We start from the raw sequence: 14248 nt of genomic DNA, 5'->3' as shown, positions 1-14248 counted from the left end.
TAGGAGTTCTTTATATATTCTGGATATTTACCCCTTATCAGATTCGTGATTTGCAAATATTCTATTCTGTGGGTTGCCTTTTCACTGTTAACTGTGTTTTTTTTTCCCAGAAGTTTTAAATTTTGATGCAGTCCAGTTTACCTGTTTTTACTTTTGTTGTCATATCCATTAAACTGTTGTCAAATCCAGTGCCATGAAGATTTTCCTCAATGTTCTCTTAAAGACTTTTGTAATTTTAGTTTTTACATTTAGGTCTTTGATCCATTTTTGAATTAATTTTTGTATAAGGTCTGGGTTAGGGTCCAACTTCATTCTTTTGCATGTGATATACAGTTTTCCCAGTACTATTTGTTGAAAAACCATCCTTTCCCACTAAATGGTCTTGACACCCTTGTCGAAAATCAGTTGACCATATGTGTGAGGGTTTCTTTCTAGTCCATTGTTCTTTATGTTTGTTCTTATGCCCATATTGTTTTAATTATTGTGGCTTTGTAGTTAGTTTCAAAGTTGGGAAGTGTGGGTTCTCCAACTTTATTCCTTTACAAGATTATTTTGGTTATTCAGGGCCCCTTGTGATTCCGTATAAAAATGAGGATCTGCTTTTCCATTTCTGCCAAAAAGGCTGTTGGACTTTTGATGGGGATTATATTGAATTTATAGATTGCTTGGGTAATACTGACATCTTAATGATGTTAAGTCTTCCTATCTATGAGTATGATTGTCTTTTCATTTATTTAGATCTTGCTTGATTTCTTTCAGCAGTGTGTTCAGCATAAAATCTTAAGTCCTTGGTTAGATTCATTCCTAAGTATTTTATTGGAATTGCTTTTTTAGTTTTCTCTTCAAGTTATTCATCCCTGGTGTATAAGAACAGAGTTGATTTTTATTCTTGTATCTGACAACTTTGCTGAAGTTTGGAAAGTTTTTGGAAATTTTTTTTGGAAATGATCTACTTTTTTTCATGGAACAATGAATGATCCACTTTTAGCATTTCCCAAATGGCTACCCACTTGTCCCTGCACTATTATTAAAAGAGCCATTGTTATCTACCATTAACATAAGTTAATTCCTCTATAGTTGGTATGTAGGCTTGCTAACTGTGACTTAAAATCCAGAAGCATTAAAAGAAAAGGTTGATAAATTTCACTAAGTTAAATTATTGCATAACAAAAAAAAATCCCGTAAATAAAAGTTTTTCAAAGAGAAACTGGGGGAAAATATTCATAATATATACCCATAAAAAGGACAATACTTTTTATATTTAAATAGCTTTTAAAATTTGAGGGACAAAAGCTTTTCAGGTTGCAGTGCCAGGCAGTGAGGAGCTCTTGCCCCACTGGTAGCTATGTAGTCCAAGGGCCCTCTACAGTTCATGCAGGTCCTTGGACACAGGAAGGTGGCCAGTGCACATCCTGGTGCATTGCAAACAGGGCAATGGCCTTATCCAGGTGAATGGACAGTCCCTGGAGATGATCCATCAGTGCACACTACAGTACAAGCTACTGGAACCTGTTGTGCTTCTGGGCAAGGAATGATTTCCTGGGGTGGATGTCTGAGTCTGCGTGAACAGTGGTAGTTACATGGTCCAGGTTTGCACAGTTCACCAGTACCAGCTCCAAAGCCCTGGTGTACTTATTACTAGAAATATGTGGATGAGGCTTCCAAGAAGGAGCTCACAGACATCCCCATCCAGTATGACTGGACCCTGCTGGTGGTAGTGGATCCCCATTGCAGCAAATCCAAAAAGTTTGGAGGCTCTGGTACCCATACTTCCTACCAGAAATCCTATTGATAAGCCCATTGTGAAGATCAGAGTTCACCTTGGTAATAAACAGTGGTTCTGAGATTTAAGGTTTTGAAATAAAACAAAACAAAAAATTTGAGTTTGGGACAGAGTTCCAAAAACCTGTTGTAAAAATGTGAATCAGACATGAAGAGACAACTCAAAAAAGTAAGACATAGCAATGGCCTAAAGTATATGAAAAAAGTTCAAATTCACTCATAATTAGAGAAATGCAAATTAAAATAATACCTATCAATGACAAAAATTTTAAAATATGACCGTATACTTCGTTGGTGAAGCTGTGAAGATATGGATACTCCTATACATTGCTGTTGAGAGTGTGAATTGTTACAATCCTTTGGAAGGGAAATTTGGTAATACCTAAAAATATGTATTTGTTAATTTTTTGACCATTTCTGGGATTTTACCTCCAACAATATAAAAATGCATACATACAAGATACTCACTGCATCAAAGTAGTGTAATGTAATTGCAAAATGTTGGAAACAGTCTAAATGCCCATACATAGCAAAGTGATTAAACTATGGTATGTCCATGCAGTGGAATAATGGAGCTGTAAAAAAAGAATGAGAATTATCTATATCAATTGATATGGAGTGTTGCCAGGATAATATGCTGTTAAGTGACAAAAGTAAAGCACAGGAGTATCCATAGTATACTATTCTTTTGTGTAAGAAAGAAGGAGATAATAAGACAGTACATACACATCTGCTCATTTGTATAGAATCCGTACTGGGAGGATAAACTGGAAACTAAAGTGATTGGTAACCTATAGGGGGTAGGTGGGAAAGGGGTGCATAAAAGTGGGGTGATGGGAACTAGGTATCAGGAATGAGGAAGGAGGCGCCTGGGTGGCGCAGTCGGTTAAGCGTCCGACTTCAGCCAGGTCACGATCTCGCGGTCCGTGAGTTCGAGCCCCACGTCAGGCTCTGGGCTGATGGCTCGGAGCCTGGAGCCTGTTTCCGATTCTGTGTCTCCCTCTCTCTCTGCCCCTCCCCCGTTCATGCTCTGTCTCTCTCTGTCCCAAAAATAAATAAAAAAAAAAAAAAAAAAAAAAAAACGTTGAAAAAAAAGGAATGAGGAAGGAGTGACATTAAAGGGGATGGAGGAAGAAAAGAGCTTTATTCCAAGTTTTTTTCGAAAATAACATCTTCACCGGATACTGTAATGTTAAAAAGAACTGCACATTAATGCTGTAATCTAGTCAGTAAATGTATTTCTTACAGGGGCATAGATCAGCAATTCTGAAACTGCCTTATATGTGTATTCAAACTGAACAAATAGGTAAATGTTTTAAATAACAAGAACTGGGTTCTCATAAATCAAGAAAAGAGAAGGCTAAAATGAACTCTGTTGGTTTGGGTTTGGTTTGGTATCTGAGATATCAATATATGTGTGGGTTGTTATGCATGTTTCCTACCAATGTCCACTGAGAGTGACTAAAAGGTATGACACCCCAATAGTAATGAATAAACCTAGGATCCAGTTTTTTATTTCTAAGTAAATATTTTATTTCCTCAAATAAAAGGAACCAGGGCTCCTTGGAGAAGTTGTTGATTCTAGGACTGAGAGAAAATACTAAAGGTGCCTGGGACACCTTGATGTGTGCCAGGTAATAACAAAATGCTTTTAAAAAGGCAGGGGGATATTGTTGAAAAAACATGGGAGTCAACCGGAAAGAGTTCTAATGGCCGAAGCTGGAGCAATTTGAGCAAAAGAAATAATGAAATCACTGGATTATAATTCATAGAATAATGTAAATATCCATGAGTCCATACTGATACAGATAAAAAAAATGGGGAAAATGAACAATTCTCGCTTATAGTAAAATTCCAATTAAAACTGTGGAAAGATGTAAGATATGAGGAAAATAGAAAAGAAATATTAGCTAAACACAGTAATAATTATTGTAGACAAGATCCACCAATTGATTGTAAAATTAGTGAGTGAAAATTTGAGAAGTAAAACTCATATAGATTCAAAGAATGTCCCCCAAAGTATATCTTCATTAATCACAAAGGGAAAGATAGTAAATTTATCAGAATGAAACCTGCTAAAATTTATCTTAATAAATCGCTTAATAAATGATCAAGGTGAACATCACAATAATAAAACATTGATATCATGAAACCCATGATGTGATGCACTGGGAAGGATTCATCATTTCTGTGTACTCTTGCCAAAATGTATAACCTTAGTCCAGTCATCAGCCAAACCCAAATGAGATATATTTGACAGAGTAAACCAATCAGTAGTCTTTAAGAGTCATGATCACGAAAAATAAGGGAAGACTGTAGCATTGTCAGAGATTGGAAGAAACGAGATATGACAACTAAATATAATGTGGGAGTTTTTTCTTTCACAATGGCCTGTTCTTGCCGAATGAAATCTATTTCTTTGTTTTCTCTTTGAACATTAAAGGCATGTTTCAAAATGTCATATTCTAACATCTTAAAATGTCTGTTTTAGATTGTTCCATTATTTGTATATAGTTCTGAGATGAAGAGTATGAATTCTATTCATGTGTCCCTTCCCCACTGTGCTCTTTTAATGTTTCCCACTTTTTTGCATTTGGGAAATTCTCTATTGCTTTTGGATTTAGCTCTGTATTAAAACAAGTTTTGTTTTTTGGTTATATCTCAATTAGTATGTCTGAAGTGGGATGTTATGCTTCTTGCATTTATTAAATCTACTATATTGATGGAAAACCTTTCTCCCCTATTCCTGTTCCATTTATGAACAATAGGGTAATTGCTTTCAGTGTATTAGGGACTAAAATAAAGTTACTCACTTTCCTAATATTTATCATGTAGTTAAATATATGGGGTGCTTTTTTGTTTTTTGGTAACTATTTTATGGTTGAGGTCAGAATTTTTTTCTGCTTTTGTAATAGATTATTGACTTATTTGAAATAGTTTAGAACTTAAGTGAGGGTAGAAAGGAATAGAAACCTTTTCCATTTCCACTTTGCCATCTTGGAAGCGTAGGGGAGGAAAAAGGCAGAAAAGTTAGTATTGGAGGAATATGTACTTACAAAGGGCTGGAATTAAAGCTGCTGAAAAGGAAAACTTCCCCCTTCTTACCGCAAGATATTCCCAGATTTGAATTCTGCTGAACCTTTCTCTCTCTCTCTGTAACCCTTTGGTAGGTTTAGGTCACATGTATGTTATGGTTATAGTTTTAAAAAGTACACTGTACAGTGGACCCTAGTGCCATTTAAATACATGACTGCCAGGGGAAATGTGAACTTAGGCAAGCAGTTCTTTCATATACCTAAAATACTATTGATATTCATTTACACCAAAATTAAGTATGAAGCCAAAGAAAGTGAAACAGAGAGGCGAAAGAAGAAAAATTCCGTAGTAAATAAGGATTTAGAATGTGTAAAGAATGTGTGAAGTAGCATTCAGATCATGTGAAACAGGGAAGAGGAACACCTAAAAATACTCTTGTCAGAAAACATAAGAAACAGGTATTTATCAACCCATTATGGGAGATTTTTTTTCTAAGCATTAAACTTATCTGAAATCTTAATTTGATAGTAGAGAAAAAATTGTGTGGCATTGAGTTCCTAGATTTAAAAGCACAACTCATATTTTAGTTCAAAATCATTTCTTTTATGGTAATGCTTATAAAATTACTGGAAATTTTATTCCCATTGTAAAGTCATCTGCCTGATATAAACTGGTGGCAGCAGAACACAGTGATAAAAAACGTGTGTTCTCCAGATGAAATTTCTGATATTTGACTAGTTGAAACTTGGCCATGATTGGTAAAGTTGATATCAGGTCTGTTTTCAGGTGTGTTGTTTAGTATTCGTAATGATATTATGGTCTTCAGTTTTCTTTGATGGCTGAGTTTTTATTGTTTATTTCTTCCACAGAAGTGGACTGTACCATATCTTTGAAAGATTTGCGAATACTGTTTTTATATGAATTTAAACTAGGACATAGTGCAGCCACAGCAAGTAGAAACATCAATTCTGTCTTTGGAGAAGGCTCTGTTAGTGAAAGGACTATCCGGTGGTGGTTTGAAAAATTTCGTTCTGGGGATCTGAGTCTGAAAAATGAGCCTCGAGGGAGACCCAAATCTGTTTTAAATGAAGATCAATTGAGAGCCATGGTGGAAGCTAACCCCAAAATGGCAATTCGAGGCCTTGCAGCAGACTTAGGAGTTTCTGCTACAACAATTTCTCGACATCTGGCTGCAATAGGAAAGGTGAAAAAGTTGGACAAATGGGTAGGTACCACACCAACTGATGGATGATCATATATAAAGATGATTAGAGATGTGCTCATACCTTAGGATTTGAAAGAGCAGAGACCTATTCTGGAGAGGATCATAAGCTTTGACAAAAAATGAAAGTGGTCTGGACAATGGTTGGATGTTGATGAAGTTCCCAAACGTGTTAAAACTATCGCTGCAACCAAAATGAAGGTTCTAGTAATGATGGTGATCCGCAGAGAGAATATTTATTACTTTTAGCCCAGGCAAAACTAACAGTAGCATCTTATTGTCAAGAAGTTGAAATTATGTATAAAAATCGATTTAAAAGCACTCTGCATTGGTTAACAGACATGGACCTATACTTTTCCATGACAACATTTGACCACTGAAATTGCGGACCACCATAGGGAATAACTGAATTGGGCCAAGAACTTTTGCCATATCCATCACACTCACCTGACCTTTTTTCAACAGATTACCACCTTTTTCATCATTTGGAAGTCTAAGAAACAGAACATTCTCCAATAGAGAACAGTAATTGAAGGATTTGAATAAATGTTAACAATGCTGAACGTTATTAATATGTAATTTAGTATTTGGAAAAATTTGTATCATTTTGGGAAAGCAGTTATTGCTAGCAGCACATATTTTGGTTGAATGAAACTTTTCTTTTTCTGAAAAATATAACATTTTTGTTTTTATATAAAGGCAGTTTCATATGGTTCAACCTAATATCTTCCCAGACCCTGGCAGAACATGAAGACTGAAAGGTACCTAATGTACTGGAAAACTACAAGCTACCCCTGAGTTTTGGGCTTCTTCATTGGAGGAATGTAGAACAACCCAGAGTGTATATATGTTTGAAAGATGCTTAGGAGTCAGCCATGCAAATATCTGGGTATAAAGAAGGTTTTAGAGAGATGAACAGCCTCAACAGAAACTTTCAGGCTCTGAGAAAATATTTTTTGAATAAAGAAATGAAAGCATGTTTCTAACACCAAAAGCCATGCACACAATAGACATGGCACAGTGGTGCTTTTGAGTGGTAGTACTTACTGTCACACAGCCAATCCCTTTCATATGTTTTCCATTCTTACTCTTTATTTTTAAAAAAGTGTAAGTGGCCTGTCAGAGACCATAATTAATGGGCTCTTTATGATTTTATAGCTAGATTGCAGTTACTCCTTGTGGCTTCCAGGGATTAAGTTGGCATAAAGATAACTGATGGTCCTCTTCCTGCCTTTCTCCCTCCTGACAACTTGCTGTGTCTATCCTATGAAGGAGAGTTAGGGAATCCTAAAAGCTAAGAGGTGAGAGAAGGACATCCTGGAATGGATCTTACTTGAAGAGAGACAGAAAGAGGGAAGAAGGGAGACAATTGGAGGGAAAGATGGAATGGAAATTACCTAAAGTAGAATTGACTGTGAGCTAAAAGATTAAAGACCGTGGGATGCATTACTATAAATTAAAAATAAAGATGTCCCTTTCTTTGGGTAACAGTCCTGCGCTATGACAGAGGCTTTGTGAGCAGAGTGCCTTTCAGTTCTAATTTACTCCCCTGGCTGGATGCCCTGGTCTGGAGTCACCTGCTTATTTTACTGCCCCATCCTTGGATTGTCAAGGAATCTATTGAGTGTTTTTGTGGACTCTTGCTTACTCGCAAGAGAGAATGAAGCCTGAGATTTAGCTCAGACTGATAAGGTAACCAGGCTAAAACCAGAAGTATGGGAAGGACTTTATATGAAAGGCAGCAAGTACAAGGGTGAGGTCAAATGGTCACAGAGGGTTGCCCAATGTGAAAGAAAGTGGTGTTGTATAGTTACTTAGTCTGAGTAGTAGTTGCTTTATGGCCATTCATCCTTTCCTCAATTCTCAGACACCTTGTCAGACTTCAGAGTTGGATCCTAGACTTTTGTCTAAAACAGTTGGTGGATATCCTTGTTCAGCCCAAATGAGTGGTTTGGGGATGGGTAGGCAACCCAAAAAGAAGCAGTAAAATGTGATGAGACATGGAAAGGAGCAGTTATAGAATGTTCAGTTATCCTAGCAATCATCACCTCCAAGAAGGGGTGTAGACTTGAGAGGCAGAAATGGGTCCTGGATTGAGTTGTGCCTTACTACTATTAGTATATTTTGGTTATGTGAGATGGCAAGTACCCTTTTTGCTTAAACCGTTTTGGAGAGCTGGGCTATTTTGGCAGAAGAAGGATTCCTGACTGATACTCTCCCCTGAGCCTTACTAAACTGTAAAATGAAGTTCATGACACCACCTTGCAGGGGTTGGGGATCAAGAGGGACAATGTAAAGCACAGGCATGGAGTAGATGCCCAATAAGTAGTATTTAATACTATGAAAAGTAAAAGCAGAAGAAACAAAGTAAGGTGTGTGGGATACCTCTGGAGGCCCCTCTGTGTCCACGGTAGCCAGTTGGGGTGAGTTCAGTGCTCACTGAGGCCGGTGCCTGGCTTGGACTGTCCAGAGGTACCCAGCTGTAGAAGAGGGATGACTTCTTCAGTCACTTTGAGCCTGTGGCTTTTCTGTAGTAAGTAGCAACTACAACTTTTTTTTTTTTTTAAGATTATTTTGAGAGAGATGTGTGAGAGCACAAGTGGGGGAAAGGCAGAGAGAGAGGGAGAGAGAGAATCCCAAGCAGCTAACAGTGCAGAGTCCAACACGAGGCTCCATCTCACAAACTGTACGATCATGACCTGAGCCAAAATCAAGAGTTGAACGCTCAACTGACTGAGCCACCTAGGTGCCCTGGAACTACAGCTTTAAATTTATAACTGGAAGCTATATTAGATTTTCAAGAAAAATGAGAAATTTTATACACATAAAGTCCTGCCAAGCATCCCATCTTATTCTCCTTTCCTAGGGGAAAAAAAAAAAAAGAAAAAAAGCTTTAAGAGGTTCCTTGGTAGAAACTTTGGTTTGAGTGTCAAAGGAGTGAGATGGAAGCTGCTACATCTCACCTCCCTGCCATTCCCTGGCTTGGGTCCTTATTACAAAAGGAAATATGAAGTGGCTTTGAGTCACTTACGTGACTCTTGATCTTAGGGTCGTGAGTTAGAGCCCTGTGTTGGGGGTAGAGTTTACTTAAAACAAAAAAACAAAGTGGCTCTGAATAGCCATTTTGGTTTATTAAGTACGTAGTAACCGTTATTAAAGAAGCTCCTGCCTGGTCTGATTGCTTATTGTGAGACTGGAGCACCTACAGTTACTTTAATAGCATGCATAAAAGATCTTGGGTAAAGTTAGAGATAGGATCAAAAGCCAGTGCAAAGTAGACTGTTCCAGGACCTGTCAGTAGGTTGGACTCTCTCTTCATTCTGTTGGTGCTTTGGCCACAGAGCTTTCTTTCACTTCCTTTTATCTCAGCTAATTTGTCCATTCTGCTACTGTTCTTCACCTTATTAACTCTACCTGTCATGCACATTTCCCCCAGGATGTCTTACCTGATTACCCCACCCCACTACAGGTCAGGTCCCCTTGTCAATGGCTTTAGAGCCCCAGTATGGTTCCTTCGTAACTGTGATCACAGTAGTTACATGTTTATTGGTGTGATAGTATATGTTTGTCATCTTCTCTGTTGATTATAAGATTCACAACAGCAGGGACTTTTTTCCTCACAAGATTATACCCCCATCAAGAGCACAAGGTCCAGCACATGGTAGGTACCTAGTAAATGTTTATTAAATGAATAAGTGTTAGGGCCAGTGTCATTCACTTTATAGAAAATCCTTGTTTTGGTATCAGTGTAAGTAAGGAATATGTGGATAAGACATAATTGAAAACCTAATGAACAGTGGCTAAAATACGTAGGTTTTGTTTCCTGTAACTTATGAACATTTTCAAACATAAAAACAAAATACCTGAATTTTACAGTGAACACCTGTATGCCAGCCACCTAAATTGACATTACTTTACTCTATGATTATACTTTATCACTTTACCTACCCACATAGCTATCCTTTTTTTTATGCATTTCATTGTAAAGTTGCAGGCATTAGCACATTTCACCCTTAATACTTTAGCATACATATCATTACCTAGAGTTAAATATTTGTATAAAGTTCTTGTTCTCATAAATTTAAATTTGATAAAATGCCCAAATGTTAATTGTACTCTTCAGTATGTTTTGACAAATGCAAACACTTGTGTAATACAAATCCCTGTCGAAGATACAGACTATTACTATCATCCCAGAAAGTTCTCTCATACCCCTTTTCATTTTATCCCCACTCTTAGAAGACCCCAAGAGGCAAAACAACTGCTCTGATTTTTTTTCTACCATGGAATAGTTCTGCCTGTTCTAGAATTACACATAAGTAGAATTGTGCAGGATGTGCTCTTTTGTGTAAGGCTTCTTTTACTAAGCATAATGTTTTTGAAATTAACCCATTTTGTGTGTATCAATGTTTCATTCCTTTGAAAAGCTGATTAGTATTCCATGGAACAAATATAACAATTTATCTATTTACCTGTTTGATGGACATTTGTGGGTTTTTTTTTTTTCAGTTTGAGCCTATTTTGAATAAAGCTGTTATGAATATTCTTGCACAAGTCTTTTTGTGGACATATCTTTTGTATCTTTTGGATAAATATCTAAGATTGGAAATACTGGGTCATAGGCATACGTATATATCTAGTTTTCCTAGACCTTTTCCCAAAGTGATTACACTATTTTATACCCTCCATTCTCACTAACATTTGATGTCACTCTTTTTATCTATTCTGGTGGGTGTGGAGCTGTATCTTATTTTGAGCTACTTTCCCCCTTTCACATTATAAGGAAAATAGGGAGGCAGGCTATGACTGGAGTAGGCACTTAACAGTGCTATCGGGGACCCATGCACTTTGTTCATCCTTAGTGGACTTTGATTATAGTTCTATGGATGGCTTCTGAGGTAGTCAGCCCATTGAGTGTGGGCTGGGTTTTGTGACTAGCTTAGTGACTAGAATACAGCAGAAGCAATGAGATGCCATTTTTGAGATTAAGTTATAAAAAGAGTGTGGCTTCTGTCATGATCATTCTCTCATACTTTTTGGGATTACTCATTCTAGGGAAAGCCAAATTGCTATATTGTGAGGCAGCTCACAATTGCCATGTTGTGAAGAGATGATGTGATAAGGGACAGTCTGCCAATAATCAAAAGAGTGAGCGTAGAAATAGATCTCCTTTTGGTTGAGCATTCAGATGGGATTGCAGAACCACACCTGGATTCCTAACCCAGAGAAACCGAGGTAATGTTTGTTGTTCTGAGCCACCAAGTTTTGGGGTACTTTGTTATGTAACAATAGGTAACTAATATGACACCTCATTGTCTCATCCTAAGATGGCTTTTTGTACCTTCAGGGTCTCTTGTTCATGCCCCAGACAGTAAGAAAAAGTATGAAGGGCAAAGGACAAAGAGTTTTTTTTAATATGAATCTGTTCATTTAAAAAAAAAAAAATTAACCTTTATTTATTTTTGCAAGAAATAGACAGAGCAGAAGCAGGAGAGGGGCAGAGAGAGGGAGACAGAATCAGAAGCAGGCTCCAAGCTCCGAGCCGTCAGCACAGAGCCTGACGCGGGGCTGGAACCCACAAGTGGTGAGATCATGACCTGAGCCAAAGTTGGACGCTCAGCCGACTGAGCCACCCAGGCGCCCCGAATCTGTTCATTTTTATCAGGAACTCAGAACCTTTCCAGAAAATCCCACCTCAGCAGACTTTGGTTTATATCTTTTTGGCCAGATAACGCCACTCAGCAGACTGGTTTGTATCTTACCGACCAGATAACTCCACATGACCACTTTTAGCTAGAAGGCATCTAGAGAGAAGCAGGGACCTAGATGGAGTTTGTGTCAGCCAACTGTCAGTGTCTGCCACATTAACCATTTTGGAAACCCCATAGAGTTAAAGACATTAAAAGACCTCTTCATTAACACCTACCCCAGCCAAGTGAGCCTTTTGAGGAAATTTCCAGAAAAAGGAAATGAAACTTTCAGAAAACTCCTCAGGGCTTGGATTACAGGGCCTAGGTTTCTGATTCGTGTCCCACCCCATTCTTGGAAAACTGCAGCACTATCTTCCATGGCTCCTTCTAGTCCTCCAGTCCTTTGCAATAGATACTTCAGACCTATCCTAGAAATACTTCTGATAACTCTCTGCCACAGCAAAATGGCTTCTCAAGTTTTGCTAACATTATGGCCTTCATATTTTTTTAGTCCCTCTCCTCTCCTTTAGTGACCTTTCTTTTCTCCTGTCTCAGGTCTGATAACTTAAATTTTGCTGGACCAATCATTCTCAAATTCAAATCAAATCGTGTTACTCCAACTTAAAACCCTTATTGCCCCATTGTCCTCAGGATGAATCCTGAACTTCTTCCCATGGTAGCGAAGACCCTGCATAACTGGATATAGCACACCTCCCCAGCACTTTGCCCTGCACTTGGTATTCCCACACCAAATTGCTTACTTTCTCTGCCCCATCTGCCTGAGACCTCCACTTGACATCCTTAGGGATTCAGCTGTGGAGATGACTTTTCTAGAAAGCTTTCTAGGACTTCTAACTCCCTCAACAGTGGGGCAGGTGACCTCTTAAGTAGCTCAGTAGTTGTTATAAATTCTTTTCCCTTTATGGGGGAAAAGGCCATACTAGGTTGATCTAGTAGAAATTTCAAATAATATGAATTGAATGGATATATGAATGATAGGGAATGAAAAATAAGTCTTCCTATTCCTGCTGTCCATTTCCTTTTCTCCAGTGTCTCAATACATATTCAAGTATAAATACATTTCATATTATTTTTATAAGGTGTTCTGTACCTTGTTTTTCCAATTAACACTTGTTTAAAAATTTTTTCTTAATATTTATTTTTGAGAAAGCACGAGCAGGAGAGGGGCAGAGAGATGGAGACAAAGAATTTGAAGCAGACTTCAGGCCCTGAGCTGTCAGCACAGAGCCCTACGCAGAGCTTGAACTCATGAACCTTGAGATCATGACCTAAGCCGAAGTTGGATGCTTAAGGTGCTCCAACACTGTATTTTGGAGACCATTATATCACTTCATACAGATCTATCTCATTCTTTAAAGAACTGCAGCGATACTCTGTTGCGTGCATGCCTTAATTTGCCCAAGCAATTTGTTGTCCTACACCTGGACTGTTTCTGATTTTCTCTGACAAGCAGAGACGCAAAGTGCAATATCTTTGCACAAATGGATTTGAGTACAGGTGGAAAATATCTTTTCCACTATTAGGGGTGAATTGCTAGATTATGGGGCTAGGTCAATGGCTATGTGGATTTAAAATTTTGGTATGAAGTTCTAAATAGTCAACCGATTTACTCTTCCTATCAACCGCCCAGTTCTGCTGTATTCTACTATTAGGCCATGTACCACAGTAGTCTGCATATTTTTTGAGGGCAGGCACTTCCTAGTCACATTTGTCTGGCTGGCAGAATTAGCTTTCAATATTTGAGTTAACGTTGAATTTTGTATCTCTTAGCGCCGATTCTAGGCTTGACATACAGCAGACTCAGCAGGTGTCTATTACAATTCCTCAATAATTAGAGTGGCTAACGTTCACTGAAGTGTATTAAATGCCGCGACTTGTGCTAAGCGCGCTCTCTCTTCCACCACTTTCACTCACGATCTCCTTCCTCCCGGGGGGAGGGGGTGTCCAGCACCACGACCCGCCTTATCTGTGCATTCGATCCCGATTCGCCGATCCCGACGCCCGTTACTCCTGAGCCACGCCCAAGCCACGCCCCCACGCATTCCGCAGGGCCAGGAGAAGGCGTTGGTCATTGTGGCGCTGGACCTTCGAGACCGTCTCTTCTCGTGAGAATCTGGACACGCTCGAAGACCGGCGCCGTGAGTGTGGGAGCGCGTCTCGCAGGCCCGCGGAGTCGACGCGAGAGGCCTGCGGCCGCTGCTGGTGCACGCTACCGCCCCCCCTCCCCCGGCACGCAGGCTCCGTGCGAATTCGCGCACGCGCGCGCGCACCCGCCCAACCCTTGGTCTGGCCAGCAGGGAGGGACCCGCCTTGCGGAGGCAGGGCCGATGAGGTACTAGGGGAGGAGCCCGAGCTGCTGCTGCTGCCGCTGCCGCTGCCGCCGCCGCCGTCGCCGCCGCTGCTGCCACTGCCTCCGCACCCGGAGAGGAGCATGTCTGCAACTCGAGCCAAGAAAGTGAAGATGGCCACCAAATCGTGCCCCGAGTGCGACCAACAG

At 39.3% G+C, this 14248-nt stretch overlaps 2 protein-coding genes and 1 pseudogene across 4 annotated transcripts in view; all 3 read left to right on the top strand.

The window, feature by feature from the left end:
* Positions 1–13786, top strand: part of LOC131499193 (uncharacterized) — a 62129-nt gene extending 48343 nt beyond the window's left edge. The window contains exons 4-5 of the mRNA XM_058707034.1: positions 5688–6043; positions 13700–13786. Coding sequence (XP_058563017.1) covers positions 5688–6043; positions 13700–13765 — 422 coding nt within the window. The 3' untranslated portion in view covers positions 13766–13786. The remainder of the gene's footprint in view (positions 1–5687; positions 6044–13699) is intronic.
* LOC131500026 (small ribosomal subunit protein uS9-like) lies at positions 1346–2641 on the top strand (annotated as a pseudogene).
* Positions 13787–14135: 349 nt separating the features above from the next.
* The window catches only part of C17H16orf87 (chromosome 17 C16orf87 homolog), a 35061-nt gene continuing 34948 nt past the window's right edge, over positions 14136–14248 (top strand). For all 3 annotated transcript variants that reach the window (XM_058708730.1, XM_058708727.1, XM_058708729.1), the window contains exon 1: positions 14136–14248. In XM_058708730.1, coding sequence (XP_058564713.1) covers positions 14183–14248 — 66 coding nt within the window. In that variant the 5' untranslated portion in view covers positions 14136–14182.

This window comes from Neofelis nebulosa, chromosome 17 (genome assembly GCF_028018385.1).
Source record: "Neofelis nebulosa isolate mNeoNeb1 chromosome 17, mNeoNeb1.pri, whole genome shotgun sequence".
Classification (NCBI taxonomy): Eukaryota; Metazoa; Chordata; class Mammalia; order Carnivora; family Felidae; genus Neofelis; species Neofelis nebulosa.
Note: the sequence above shows the minus strand (reverse complement) of the source record. Positions and strands in the feature narration are given on the sequence as shown.